Source organism: Acanthochromis polyacanthus, chromosome 5 (genome assembly GCF_021347895.1).
Source record: "Acanthochromis polyacanthus isolate Apoly-LR-REF ecotype Palm Island chromosome 5, KAUST_Apoly_ChrSc, whole genome shotgun sequence".
In the NCBI taxonomy this organism is placed as follows: Eukaryota; Metazoa; Chordata; class Actinopteri; family Pomacentridae; genus Acanthochromis; species Acanthochromis polyacanthus.
The window spans coordinates 35,299,376-35,314,585 of NC_067117.1; the positions used below are offsets into that span (position 1 = coordinate 35,299,376).

The 15,210-nt window shown below is 40.5% G+C and overlaps 1 protein-coding gene across 1 annotated transcript in view; it reads left to right on the forward strand.

The window, feature by feature from the left end:
• LOC110949258 (plexin-A2-like) overlaps positions 1 to 15,210 on the forward strand; it is a 97,931-nt gene that overhangs the window by 41,771 nt on the left and 40,950 nt on the right. Inside the window, 5 exon segments of the mRNA XM_022191188.2 lie at positions 205 to 339; positions 10,083 to 10,183; positions 12,538 to 12,661; positions 13,580 to 13,733; positions 14,246 to 14,342. Coding sequence (XP_022046880.2) covers positions 205 to 339; positions 10,083 to 10,183; positions 12,538 to 12,661; positions 13,580 to 13,733; positions 14,246 to 14,342 — 611 coding nt within the window.

A 15,210-nucleotide genomic window follows, 5' to 3' on the forward strand; every position in this document is an offset into this window, starting at 1 on the left:
ATTTTTAAACATCACTGTTACTGCATATCACAACACACCTTGTTGGCATTTGAGAAAATACAAAGATAGGTGTGCAAACAAAGTGCATAAAATGAGATACAGCAGAGGACAGATGTCCCTCTACAAATGTACAGTAACCTTCCATCATGTCCTGTGGTGAAGCGTTCACCGTCTCTTTGTCTCTGTTTGTCTGTGTCTCTGCAGATCAGAGTGGACGGTCCTCTGGAGGGAGGAGTGCTATATGAGACAGTGACCGTGATGAAGGATAGCAGCCCCATCCTCAGGGACATGGCCTTCTCCCTGGACAGGAACTCTCTCTATGTCATGTCTGGCAATCAGGTGAGGAAACGCCCCCATTTCAGTGCTGCTGTCAGGAGAAACGCTAACCGGCTCGGTGATGTAGCAAGCAAAGAGACCGTCCTTCAGCTGGAAGCCTGCGGGTTCAAGCCCCTATGACAGCAGGCATTCAGCATGCTGACATGTCCTTGAGCGAGACACTGTATGTGTAGCATGAAATTTAGTCAAAAGTTTCATCTGACATGAAAATGTACAGTATGGAAATATTTTTGCCACGGGCGAGTGGAAGACAAACAAATAAGAGTGTTTGCATTTGTGTTGAGGCAGAAAACTAATAAGTAATTCTTATTTCTAAGGGATTTGTTTGGATATAATTTATCAGGATACCGCAAACAGGAATGTTTGGCTTTGGTCTTCACAGATACCAGAATTACTGCATATTGTTCAGGCATTAGCAGTAAAACAGCTTTAAATCAAAAACAGTAATTTGTGATAAGCTATAAATTAATGCTATTTATTTGGAATCCTACCAGATGATTATGACTTATCCCCAAAACCCAGTGTGCCAATTCACTACCATTTAAAAACTGTACATCTACAGACGGGATTGTTAAATATGTACGCTGTGTGTAAGGGGATGGACCACTGTTCTAATTACTTATCCATGCGAATCGACTTACAGTGCATGCATCTTTTGTACGCAACACAGAAAGACACACATCCCATAGAAAGCCATTGGTGGCTTTTTTTTTTACTGTGTGGCTGTATTCCCCCTTGTCTGCTCCTCACTTGGCCCGGCATCACAGAGGCAAACAGTTGTTGTTGTTGTTGGACGATATTCTCTGCACTCATTGGAGATAAGAGTGAACAGTGGTAATCACTTTCAACTCCCATCAAGTGATTATTTTGGCACGGCGGTATGCCACTGTGAAATGGGATTAGGTTTCAGTGTGGCCAAAAAAAGCCCCTATCACTGCTCTCGGTTGTCTTCTGACTGCTGGAATGTATTGAACCAGAGTCACAGGACAGAGAGGCAAAGGGCATTGGGACAATTACACTTCTGTCAATTTTTTCACTGTGCTTCAAACTCTTTCTGGGAGCTTGGAATACTGTCCATAAATCTATAAAAGCATCAAATTGAAGACAACAAGAGATGTCATCTGACGAAGCGAGGGAGAATAGAGACAGTATTGTGTTGGGTTCTGTCTTCTGAAACAAATCAAGGCAGCTCTTCCTTCTGTGTGATAGACTGGAAGAGACGGGACATCACTTATTGATGAGCTCTGGTCGTTCAAGGAGAGACACATGCTTCCTTCAAGGAGATAGCCAGCTACTCTCTTCACTCCGCCTTCAGTGACGCATAATAACCGAGCAAAAACCAAACCCAGCTTGGCCGGGCATTTTTCTCTCAATATTAGAACAGCTTCGGCTTTGTAGCCCTCAGGAGCTTGGAGCAGAGTAAAGCCTTCCTCTTTCTGTCTCCTTCTCCATCTTTGCTCAGCTTTCTCTTCAGACTTTCCCGCAGCTTGGGTGAGGAATCCCCCAGGGATAGGGCTTCACTCGCAGATTTCCCACATTTCCAGTAGATCCCATAGATGAGAGATTTTCAGATTCCTGGGAGTCAAACAATACAGGAATGATGTGGAATGAGGAGCGAGGCACAGACAGATTTGGCTGAGATCAGCCGACCCTTGTGGAATAACAATGAGCCCCTCTGTCTCCTGCCGAGTGAAACACGCAGGGTTAGCATGATGATGAAGAGTGAGGAGAAAAAAGAGAGAATCAGTGTGTATGTGTGTGGCTATGTGTGTTTTTGTGTGTGTCTGTATCCTCACCAAAACACCATTTGGGAACCATTATTGATATGAAAAAAAAAAAACCTTCACAGCAGTTAATCTTTTTTCTCACTGTGCGCTTTAGTTTGATCATTTCTAAGAATAGAAATGGTCAGAATCCAAACACACAGCAACCTCACTGAATGTCACTCTTCTGTCTGTGAAGTGATGGCTGAGGCTTTAAACCTTAGAGGAAGGGGGGAAACTGCTGCAGGGTTTTTTCCAGGGCAATCTCTCAAAGTGCCACTCTGTAAAATGTACCATCATTGCTTGAAATCCCACCCATCCATGTCTTTGTTTCCCTCTACCTTTGTCTGTCTGTCTGTCTGTCTACTTTCCCTCCCTCACCTGTATGCCAGTGTGCTGTGCAGCAGCGGTTCCCAGCTCCCACAGCTCTATCAGCTGAGCTCAACTACCCGCTTACTAACACCATCTGTCATATTTAAAATGTATTCATTTCTACACTAGATGCTATTCAAGAGTATTAATTACAAAAAATGGATATTGCTAAACTATTTTTTGTCAAACAAGACACACTGATCCTGAAATTGTCAATATTTAGTCTTGCTGTCTTTAATATTTTTTCAGGTGGTTTAGTCAAGTTTGCAGGTTTAGGGTTTGGGAGCCCAAAGCCACCAAAAGAAATATAATAGTTGGTTCACATCTCAAAACATATTATTGCTACAAAAAAAGCGATAAAATTGTGCTTATGTTTTTAGGGGCTAATCATGGATCTGGACTTGTCACAGTTGCAACGTAGAAAACTACCAGAAAATGAAAGGCAACAACAGCACTAGAAAACAGACTAAAAATGAACATAAACAGTGAAAAGCATGTGAATGAGTGTATTTGACCCTGAACCACAATCTTTTTCCTAAATTGAAGAAAGTAGCTTTTATGCCTAAATAAAATCAAGTATTTTTTTGCATCAACAAAAGGAAATGGTAACCTAAAACAGTAACAGAGAGTGAAAGTTAACAGTGAGTGACAACGCCAAAAAACAATGGGACTACATGGGACTCAAACTCAACACATAACATAAATGTCTGTGATACAGTATAAATAATAAATAATACAGTTCAAGTGGTAGTAAACATAGAAGGTACATAATCTTGACTTTCCCTCGGGATTAATAAAGTCTATCTATCTTTCTATCTGTCTATCTGTCTGTCTGTCACACATAAAACAGTGTAACAAAGTCTGTATTATAGTATCATGTACATATATAATGCACATTGTGTTTATTTTTGAATTGGTGTGTGTGTGCGTGCGTGCGTGCGTGCGTGCGTGCGTGCGTGCGTGCGTGCGTTAAAGCCGCAGGATATTCAACAGTCTGATTGTCCATGAGAAGAGGCTGCTGCAGAACCTTGGTGTTTGGGTTCTGATGCTGCATAGTCTCTTTTCTGATGGGAGGGAAACAAACAGTCCATGTGAGGGGTGGGAGGGGTCCTACATGATGGAGGTGGTCCTGGACAGCCGAGAGGGAGGCACCGATGATCTTCTCCGCTCTGTCTCTCGGTCTTGACCACACATTGCAGAGATCCGCAATCCACTTCTGTGCAGTTTCCAAACCACATGGGGAAGCAGTCAGTCAGGATGCTCTCCACAGTGGCCTTGTAGAAGGTGGTCAGGATGGGAGTTGGAAGGCTGACTCTCTTCAGTCTCGCCAGGAAGTACAGGTGTTGTTGTAGTTTTTTCACTGTGGAGAGACCAGCTGAGGTCATCTGTGATGTGCACCCCCAGGAGTTTAGTGCTCTGTTGACCCTCTCTACTGTGGAGCTGTAGATGTTAAGTGGACGGTGGTCACCCGGTGGCCTCCTGAAGTCCACCACCAGTTCTTCAGTTTTGTCCACATTCAGGGTCGGGCTGTTGTTGCTGCACCATCCTACCAGGTGTTCCACACCTGCTCTGTAGGATGTCTTGTCACTGTTGCTGATGAAGCCCAGCGCTGTGGCGTCATCAGCAAACATCATGATGATTGGACTCTTGGCAGTGCAGTCATGGGTGAGCAGCATGGACAGGAGGTCTCATGTACTATTGATGATAATGACAGTATCAGCCTTACATCAATCTGAAACTCTATACATTTATTTATTTTTCAAATTATTCTATGAAATTAGCTCATACTTGGATATTATGTAACTTAGCAGATATTACCAAAATCTCTACATATTCCTCTTAGCAACTTCATAAGTAGCATGAAGGTTACTCACTGTAGGAAGTGAGCTAAAAAGGCAGAAAAGCTGACAAAATTGTGGATTAGCTTTAAAGAGCAACTTCTCTCTACTTTACCCCAGTCGGTGTTACTTGCAGTTTTAAAACTGAGACATGAATTGCAAAATTTCACACATCTGAAGTGTTTTATAGTGTACTCAGTGAGGTAGTTCAATTAAACAGCAATCTGTGTTAAAATGTTTATACGGACTTGATTTTATATTTTTTTCGTAATCTGATGAAATGCTTGGTTAACCAGAATTTTTTTTAAGGTTTTTTTTTATGTGTTTTAATTCAGTTCAGTTCCAAAATAGGGATTTTGGATGTTGTACATCAAAATCTGATCTCAAAGTCATGTGATTTAAATATCATGTGATCTCCGTGGATTTTTCAAAGCAGATGGAGGATATAGGACAACAGCATCACAGAGGTCTAAAAGCCTGTACGCTCATCTGACAGCATTTCTGTAAAGTTCCTGCAAATCCGGATCAAAGTGTTAAAGTAATAGCAAACTGGTAAGATGATAAGGTTGTGCATTAGTGTAAGGGCATCCCAGATGTTGTGAAAAGATAGCGATTTTGTAATTCCAAAAGCTGGGAAAGTGGACGCAATCATCATCTGACTGTTTCATGACACAATGCTGAAATGCACTCAAAAGCAGCCAGACTGAGCTTTTGCCTCCGGGAGGGTAGAGGATTTTCATTGGTTTTCTGTGTTTACTTGAAATGATCAGTTTCTTCTGAAGAAATCATCTCAGAGAAAACGAGACAAACAAAAGCTTGATGAGAAATACTAAATACTCCGTCAGGTCATGAATAATTTATGAGGCATCTACAGTAAACTGAACAGGAACTGAGAATAAAGGCTTAATTCAGTGAACCACGGTTGTAGAAGTACAAGAGTGGACATATGCATTGTGCTGCGATACAAAAACCTCTCTGAAATACCGCCTTACTGCACAATGACACAGTTCAATAGAAAGAAAAGCAATTCTTCTACCTGTCTTCTTAAAAAAATAAAAGCACCATTCATGTTCCGTAATAAATAGGCAGCCAATACTTCTGTTGATATGAAAAGCTGAACCCTGTCTGATCTGAACAAAGTGAAACGACAAAGAAAATTCGGATCCTATAAAAATTTCTCTGTGCAGCAGTACCAGTGCTTAAGTCGCTGTAACTACATTTTTTTCTCCTGTCAGTGATATTTATTGATGCTCTCTTCTACTTGATTTTATTTACTTTTTTTTAAACTGCAGTCTCTGCTGTATAAAAACATCTACGTTTGGCCTTCTCTGAACCAGTGTAACAGGCCAGATTAAACCCCCAATCAAAGTAAACCCAGGCATGCTTTGGCCTGGGCCGGTTTGTATTAACTGACCCAGCCCAGAATATATCCTTAAAGGCTAAAATACATCCCATGCAATATGAAATTACGTCAGTGAAATTAATTTTTTATCTTAATTTAAGAATAAATCAATGAAATTGAATCAAACATTTTGGACAAAAAACAGTATGAGATGTTGTGCTGATGTCATGGTTTATGTATGACAGGGTTCAAGCTTTGAGTCACATTTCACTGCCAAAATGACCATTTTTTCGACTTTCCGTTGGAAATTTAAAACATAAATTTTCTATTGTAAAATTTTTTCAGGAATTCTGATTTGAAATCAGAAATGCAAAATCTCTAACCACTTTTGAGCTACAGCCATTTTTTCTCAGACACTTCAGGCAATGTCAAAAATTCATTTCTCCATCACTCACATGTACGAAATGACATATGAAAACAGAACCAGGTTGAAAAAAAATGAAGTTCCCCTTTAACAAAGATTTCTTAACTATATTTAGTAGAGTCAGGCAGTGAGAAAGTAACAAAAGGAATACAAAACACCTTAATACCCCAAAATTTACCAGGCGGAAATGAAAAAAAAGATGTAAAATTCCATGTTAAAAAAACTAACACTTGTTTCTGAGCATCAAAATCAACAAAATAATGTAATCACCATCTGGACAACATTTTAAAGTATACTGGGATTGATTTTTGAAGCTGTATGGTCAAAATTGCCCAAGTGTTAGTTTTTTAACGAGGATCAATAATTTTTTTTCCAAATCAAGAATTTCAACAGGGTGGGTTAGTATTTTGCTTGTGTGCTTTTAGCTGACTTAATAAAATATTTGTTGCTGGACATCATCATTTTTGCCAGGTCCTAGAGAATCAAATGGTATATAACACTTGCGTATAACTGTTATCGTCTTTCCAATAATATGAAATATATGGTAACTTCTTACCTTAAACTTGAAATATAGCAAACGATTTTGTCACTGCACCCTCTGTAAACACAGGTACTGAAAAACACCTTGGAATACCTGCAAGCCTTAAAACTGGGTTCCAAATTAAAGCGCACAACATGAACAAGGGAAAGGGACCTTAAAATACCATATCAAAGAAGCATTAACACAGGATTTACTGCTTCCATATCAAAGTACAAAATTTTTTGTCACCGAAAATCATCATTTTTTGCCTGTTTTTTGCCAATAAATGGCCACAAAAATGATGTAAGCATACAATTGAGATAAAATATGATGCTTCCATCAGAAAGTAGACAATTTTTTACCCTAGAAACAACTTTTATAATTTGGAAGTATGGAAAAGTATTCCTTGCAGAATTTTTTTACACCGGTGGCAGTAAAACGTGACTCAATGCTTGAAGGCTGTCTTATGGAGCACAAATCAAGCCAATCTTAATTTAAGCACAATAGTAAGGTATTCTAAATAGATATTGTACTGAAATCAGTTATACAGTAAGAATTGAAATTGACAACCACCCATATTGATTTTCTTTGATTATGATTTGCTTACAGCATAATTTTATTTTAGTATGAAATTCAGTTTTTCCTTTGATTTGAACTTTTTTCAATTTCAATTAGCTGAAGTCCATTCTGCTTATGTTCGTTCATAATGATGTGTTTGTTGAGCATACCACTTTGTAAAAACAACAACAACAAAAAAAACACCTAAATAACTTTTTAATCAAGAATTTAACATGCATAATGTTTATGTGTCAACAGGGATGAGCTGGCCAGTTTACACCCGGGCATGCTTTGTCTGGGGGGTTAATCTGACCTGTTAAACCGACAACCACCTCCTGACATGCTCATCCTGTTGAGCTGGTTATGTAGAGTTCATTAGAGGACACAATACAAAGACATATTAAATAAATGACATTATTATGTTGTATTTTTTTCTTTCAAAAACTGTGGCACATTTACCAAGAGATATGGGGAAACTACGCAACATACTGCCGAGCAAATTCATGCTACAAAGCTGGATTTTTAGTCACTGGTGTCTTTATGTTATGACTGTCAGAGGGGATTTAATTCAACCCAGTTTCTTGAGGCTATAGGTTGTCATGTTTAGTGTTTTATTAAACTGAAATAAGTGGGGTGTCCTGGTGGCCCAGTGATTAAGATGCATACTGAACAACTGCAACAGTGCAATTTCAGCCAGGAATCATTGATGCATGTCGCACCCTTCCCCCGTGCCTGCATCTCCACTGTCGCTATCCAATTAAAGGGAAATGTAAAATAAAAACTAACTAGACAAAGCAGAAAGGAACACCTTAAATAGCTGACAGAGAGGGAGGCTGATGCTAATCAACATTCTCAGCAACTATTGTTTTGGCACCTTGTGAACATAAAACCTCAGGACATGCCTTTTGATCTTATTTGGATTCCACTCTGTAAGCTCCTACTCGGTTCAATTCCACTAAACAAATCAGCAGTGCAAGCTTCACATTTGATTCTTAGCGAGGCAGCGGAAAGCAGAAGATCCATAACTCTCCTCTTGTAAAGGTCACGCTGCCTAACTGCCACAGACCAACTTTGTTAGTTTAGATGAGCTCCAGTCCACAACAATTCATGGATTATTCCTACTGCGTCAGATATGGACTTAGAGCCCTCAGCCCCTCCCGTGCTACAAAATCATTTTGCTAATGGAATGCACCAAATGGGTTCTGAACTGCTGGAAAAAATGAGAGAAAGTTATTTTGTAGGGAGCAGCAGATAATCCATTTTGCCAACACAGACCTGAGAGAGCACCCACTTATGCTATCAAGAGCACCGGAGACACTCTAATCCATAATCCACTCTTCATTTGTGATTGCTTACATCAGGAAATTGCTTGCATCATATGTCCAGACCTAGAATAATAACAAAGTATAAAATAGCTGGGCTCAGGCTGCGGCTCCAACGGGGTTTTGTATGCAGGGGTGGTGCTGGCCGTGCAACAGCGGCGACTCTCACAGCAGCTAATGGAGAGCTTATGCTTTGCCAGACATTCAGGCATGGAAGTGGTGACGGTCGTAGAGTGTGTGTGGTTGTCTGTCTGTCAGTGTCTTTGTGCCTGTGTGTGTTCCTATGTGTGGAAAACAGCATCAACTTAAACCGAGCGGTCACACTGTAATTACTATCGCAGTCGTCCTCAAATCATCAAACTTTAGTAGTATATGAAATCCTTTATCAAATGTTAGAAAGAAAAGTTAAAAAATGGTGCAAAAAGCTTCTCAAACAGCTGTGGTGTCCTTTCATGTGCTTTCTGACATCTCAGGGAAAAAAATCTGATGATTCCTTCCACAATACTGCATGTTGTAAATTTGTGTCAGCAGCTAGAAGCAGGAAAAAAGGGCTGTTTTCCTTTGGGATATTCTACACTGAGAGCTGTGATGAAGCTTCTATATATATATTGCAAAATAGACAAAATGATGAAATGGGCTTTGCTCTCTCCTCATCAGAGCTGCTTATTATTTCATCAGAATGTTTTACTTGTATGTCTTCTTTGACCTTATTTCCACTCTGTTGCAGCCATTCTTAACTTTTGTCACGAGAGTTGGAAACGTCTCAATACAAATACTAGTCAAACATTCATGTGTACGAACAACAAAGTCAGAGTTTGACTCAGTAGTTCTCTTTTACATTATATGGGTGTTCTTTGGATTAAATTATATATTATACAGAAGACTCTGTAGTTTATTCTTTTTTTTCTAACATATAATGGAAAACTTCCTGCAATTTTAAAATGTCCGACTGTGTGTGCCATATGATAATATAATTCAGTTTCCCCTCACAGTAATGTGGTTGGCATTTGTGATCACATTCAGATTCTCCTTACCACATTTGTTGCATGTTTTCCTAATTATCTGAGTATTACATCCTTTGGGCACTCTTCTCTGCAGGAAATGTTTCAATAAATGCATCAAACTCCCTACATCAAATACAGGCAGCCACTATCCCTAGAAGGTATAATGCTGTTTGTAGTACATTACCAGGAAGTTTTAGTTTAGTGTATACTTTGCATAAATCCAAATGTTTGCATTTTTAAAGACTATTCAGTGTCAAGTGGTCCTGGAATCATCAGTGTCCCCAGTTCAGTTCCGCCCCTAGATCTGAGTCACATACCATTTTCATTATTTCTTCCTGTGTTTCCTGTCTCTACCACCACTGTAGACAATAGAGTGAAGGCACACATGTCCCCAAGATGACCTTTAAAATAGAAATGTCGATGTAAATAACAACTAAATGGTGCTGTATTTTCTTGAGTGTGCTTTATATTTAACATGGCCAGAATTCCTCAGACTCCGTGGATCCAAAACATGCTGAAATGATTTGCAAAGAGAGATCAGTGCGCCATATAATTGTTGTGCTCATCCCTCTTTTAACTCTTTCTGTCACTGCTCTGCTTTAGGTGGCCCAGGTCCCTGTGGAAGCCTGTGAGCAGTACGGTTCATGTGCCGAGTGTCTGAGCTCTGGTGACCCCCACTGTGGCTGGTGTGTCCTGTACAACATGTGAGTCTGTTCTCTCTATTTTCTCCTGTGCTCTTACACATATACACATCTGTCTAAAGGCGACAGATTAAAACCACGACATTTCTGTTTACCAAATAGCTTGTAGAAAGCCATGAATAAAACTGAGCACGCGGTCACATGGTTTGGGCAGTTTAATATACTTATTGTACTCCCTGGAGTTCACCATTATCAACAGCTGGCGGCACCAAGTGAAAACCAGGAAGTGGTTGCTGGACAGTGTGATCCCTCCAAAATAGTGCTATTTAGGACAGCAGAAGCTGCATGCCCACCAGATTTTATTGTCTGTCGCGCAAGAGGCCGACTGGTGTTAATGGAGGAGGAGGGGATTAGCCTTGCAGTCACAGCAGGTGTACCAGCTGCACCTCCACATACCCGGGGAACATTTTGGACCTGACGGAGTGAGCTTATCTCTTCCATCTTGATTATCTGACCCCAGGATAGCTTGCATAATACCTCGATATGGAGCAAAGGGGATTCAGAAGATTAAAACCCTGTATTTCTGAACCAGCCTCTGTGTTTGAAGCTGACCTCAGCCGGGGATTTAGCTCCTGCCTCATCATATGACGTTTGCGTTTCGACAAGCAATATCTTGATGATCATCAGCATTATTCAGATTGCATCTCTTCATTTTATCAAATTGGCAGTGAAGCGAAAGGGAAAAAATAATGCGTTTTAAAATCTAAATTACCTCATTAAAAGGTTGTTTTTTCCTTTTTCCCTCCGTGCTGACTTTTTCTGCAAGTCCTGTTACACTGTTTATTTAAATGAGTGCCTTACACTTATCAGTGAGTAGATAGGCTGCTGTTCCCTCAAGTAACCCAAAGTGAATCATGATCCCTCACACTGCAGAATGAGGCTACTTTATTTTTCTGTCTATTAAATCCAGATCGGGGTCTTTTTCAGCTGTCTGAATGAGTCTCACAGAGTGTCATGTAGACTGCTTTCAGGATCTCACTTTCCCACCCCTGGCAGAGTGCACCAAAGCACCTATCTAACAGAGTGTGAGGGGGGCGTTTCTGAACATGTAAAAAGCCTCAAGGAAAAGGGAGCAAATGGCTCTATCAGACAAAACACGGCGAATAAAAGAGGCTAAAATAAAAGGCAATGAAAGACAGTCAGAGATGAAAGGCGTCGTTTTTTTTTCCGAGGCACTTCAGCTCATGAGCGGTCACGGGGTGACTGTGTATACTCCTGTGGCTGTGGTCCGCCTCAAGGAGCCGAGCCAGCAACAGCTGTCACCGTGTTTCCAATCCACCTCTATATTGTGTTGTAATTACAGCAGAGGCCTCAGCACTCTTTGAGCTCTCTCAGGAGATGCCACCCCCTCAGCAGTGTCTGAGAGAGTATTAAGTACCGTCTCCCCTTGCTGTGCACATTACACATTTAAAAGAAAGAGATGATGGTGTAAAGCCAAAATACTCTCTGAGTTTTCTTTACAGCCGATACTCTATTTTGTTTTAATGCAGCTTTTGTGTTTAAGTACAATCTGTTACTATCTGAGCCTGCAGACACGAAACTCCTATAATGCCTCTTTTGAAGACATCAGTATAACTGCAACAAAACTATCTCAGAAACAAATCCCCAATTTCAAGATTTGAAAGTTCTTTCCACTGTTTGCTATTACTTTTAATGTACTTTTACTTTGCACTTCTCTCTTACAGGATTATTCGAAGGTCACATAGACTGCCGACCCTTTCACTTCTTACTTTTAATTGCCTGCTGGAATGCAGGAGTTGAAGCTTATTCTATTGCTCAGTAATTTGCTCTGCAAAAAAAGCAGAGTTAAAAGTAAAATGAAAAGGTAAAGAGACTGATCCAACCAAGCGTCTAAAAGCCATTTGCAGGAGGTGAGCCTGATCAGCAGCAATCTGAACATCCAGTCCTATTGGCTGAGGTTGATGTTGACAGGTTATAGTGTAGAAGCTGATGGTAATGTATTTACTTTGATATATTTATAAATATATTTAGTCTTAACCATTGTACATTTCTGACATAATCCCAAAATGCTTATAATTCATCCTGAGTGAGACATACATCAAATTTCATGGCATTTCAACCAATAGCAGTCAAAATCAGAAATACCCCCCTAACGTTAGCATCAGACAAAAAAACAAAAAGTCTCAGTGGAATGTCAAATTCATTACAGTATATTCTTTATGCACCAAGAATGTCCTCATAAAACCTTATGAAAATCCATCTACCAGTTGTTGCTGTGTTTCCATCTTCAGCAAAGTGGAGGAAAGATCAACCATCAATAAATTTCGCACTGAATTAGGCTTACTAAATGTGCTGCATTATTTTGTACATTTTCTTCACTACGAGTCTCTCCACAGGTGCTCGAGGAGGGATCGGTGTCAGAGGGCGGACGAGACCTTCCGTTTTGCAACTGACATTGACCGTTGTGTGAAGGTTATCGCTCACCCAGACAGCATCGCTGTATCAGCACACAGCGTCCCGGTGAGTCTGCTTATCATTCCACCAATCACTGCACTGTCACTCCACTCACAATGCCAGTGTTTATGAGCAACCACCCTGAGTAGCCTTGTACAGCCACGTGTACAGTAAGTATAAGCCTGGGCGAGAATATTAGTTTTGTGAGAGGTGAGGTGAGACAGAAGGGTGACTCTCCCTGTAGGGCATCTGCTTTCTTTATCTTGGTCTACAAAACATGTATTGTGGGACGGGAGACAAACAAGGTGAAAAAAATGGGTAGGAGATGTTTTTGTTGCGCTACTCTGTCGCCCTTTGCTATGCGACTGCCAAAAGGTTGATTACATTTTCTAAAAGAACAAAGCCACTGTTTTTGTGCAGCAGCAAAGAGCACAGAGGACATTAGGAGCTAAAGAACATTATCTCAAAGGAATAGTTCTGGGGAAATGTGCTTTGCCTTCTTCCTGAGAAGTTCATGAGAAGATCAACAGAACTCGTGTTTCTTTTTCCTATTAAATGTGGAGCTGGTTAGCTTTGCTTCGCACAAAGATTTGAAAACATGCAGTCAATAAATAATATGCCCCATAAATCTCTTTAAAACTTGTACTTTCTATACTTTAGGTTTTGCATGGATGAAACAAAAGAGATATAACATGTTTATTAGTGAGCTTTAGAGGTGCTACTAAAGAACGACAGTGGCTGCTTCCATTCTTTGTTCTAACTTGTTCAAACCAGAAACGGGCTGTAAATTCAATATTTACTGTACTGACATGAGCGAAGCATCAATCTTCTCATCTAACTCTAGGCAAGAAAATTAATAATTATAATTCCCAACTGTTTTTTAAACTCTGTAATAAAATATTCAGTAAAAGCTCTGACATATTCCACCCAACAGCACATAAACTTGTGCACAAGGGTGTTAAATCTTCTCTCTGCTTTCTGTAGCTTCTGCTGGAGGTGAATAATGTTCCAGACCTTTCTGCTGGAATTACCTGCTCATTTGGCCAGCAGGCCCAGGTGGAGGGTCACGTCAATGGGAACAGGGTTATGTGTCTTTCACCGGCTGGGAAGGAGGTACCTCAGATACCGGAGGGACAAGGTGAGCACTGATATCAAGTCTAAAAACGAAGAAAATGTAAAGTTGCAGATACAGCCCCAAAATGTACAGACTAAAGCTGATGCCAGTGCCAGCTGAAAAGGTTTAAAATATCAATATTCCTGAAGAAAAACAGCCTTCTTTTCAGATTGACTGCTTGCATTTTTTGTTTATCCAAAGAGTTTGGTGAGTACCAGGCAGCTGTAGAATTTTCTCAGAGCATATACAGTAATCCGTCAATTGAAGTTTCTGACTGAAGGTTTTCTCACGACAACAGCAATATGCCCTTCCAGGAACGCAGACACCAGGTGGCTCTTTACAGGAATGTGATAAAAGTATTAACATTTTTTTTCTCATTTTGACCTCTTCTTTTCACTTATTGTTCTCATTTTTTCACCCATCCTTTTTTGCCTCTCTTCCCTTCACCTCTTTCTTCACTCTCATCAACGCTGTTAAATATTTTTCCATTCCCTTTCACTCATCACACTCTCTCTGTTCCCCCCTCTCTCTCCCAGACTGGGCTGGCGTAGAGCTTCGTCTGAATTCAAAGGAGACGGGTCAGATGGTCGCTAGCACGGAGGTGAAGTTCTACAACTGCAGTACCCATCAAATGTGAGTTCAGCTGCTGCTGCCCCCCCCACCTTTGATTTGTTCAATAGATGAAAGAGCACAACTTAATTTAGGGCAATGATGTACTGATGCTCACAACCCCACTTAAGATCGGGCTGTTAGATAACCTCTCAGTTCAATTTATCTGTCAGGTTTCATTTAAATCAACATGATGCATTTGCCATGGCCTGTTTGTTTTGGCTTTGCTTAAACTGGCAGTTTGTAGGCTTAGTGTTTGCAGCTTTAAATACGACTAACTGATACACCCTCTTGCAAATTCAAATAGGGGTCCACCAGTTATCAGATATGATTTTCAGCATGTTTGCAATTATTGGTGTCATAATTTTTTTAACTATCCTAATGACATGAGTTAAAAATGCACTTCTTGGTGTCCAGTAGAGCCGGATCTCTCCATCTGTAGTTACCATTTTGTGGTTATGGGCGATGCCCCACCCACTGTCTGATTGGTTCCATAAGTAACAGCCAGTCAACACTGATAGCAAACTTGTTGGAAAGTTCCATTCTAAATCAATACAGATATGATGTAAATCCGGTTCATGCTCTGGCATTCCAGGGATCTTTTTGCATGGAGTTTGCATGTTCTCCCTGTGCATGCATTGCTTTTCTCCAGTCACTCCGGCTTCTTCCCACAGTCCAAAACATGCTCAGGTTGAAAGGTAACTCTCAATTGTCCGTAGGTGTGTCTGTATAAGTAGCCCTGTGATAGACTGGTGACCTGTCCAGGGTGTCCCCAGCCTATGCAGTAAGTCAGCTGGTATAGGCTCCAGCCCCGCCGTAACCCTAATGAGGAAAAAACGGTGTACAGATAATGGCTGGACGGAAGCTGTAAATACACAACACTGTTTCAACA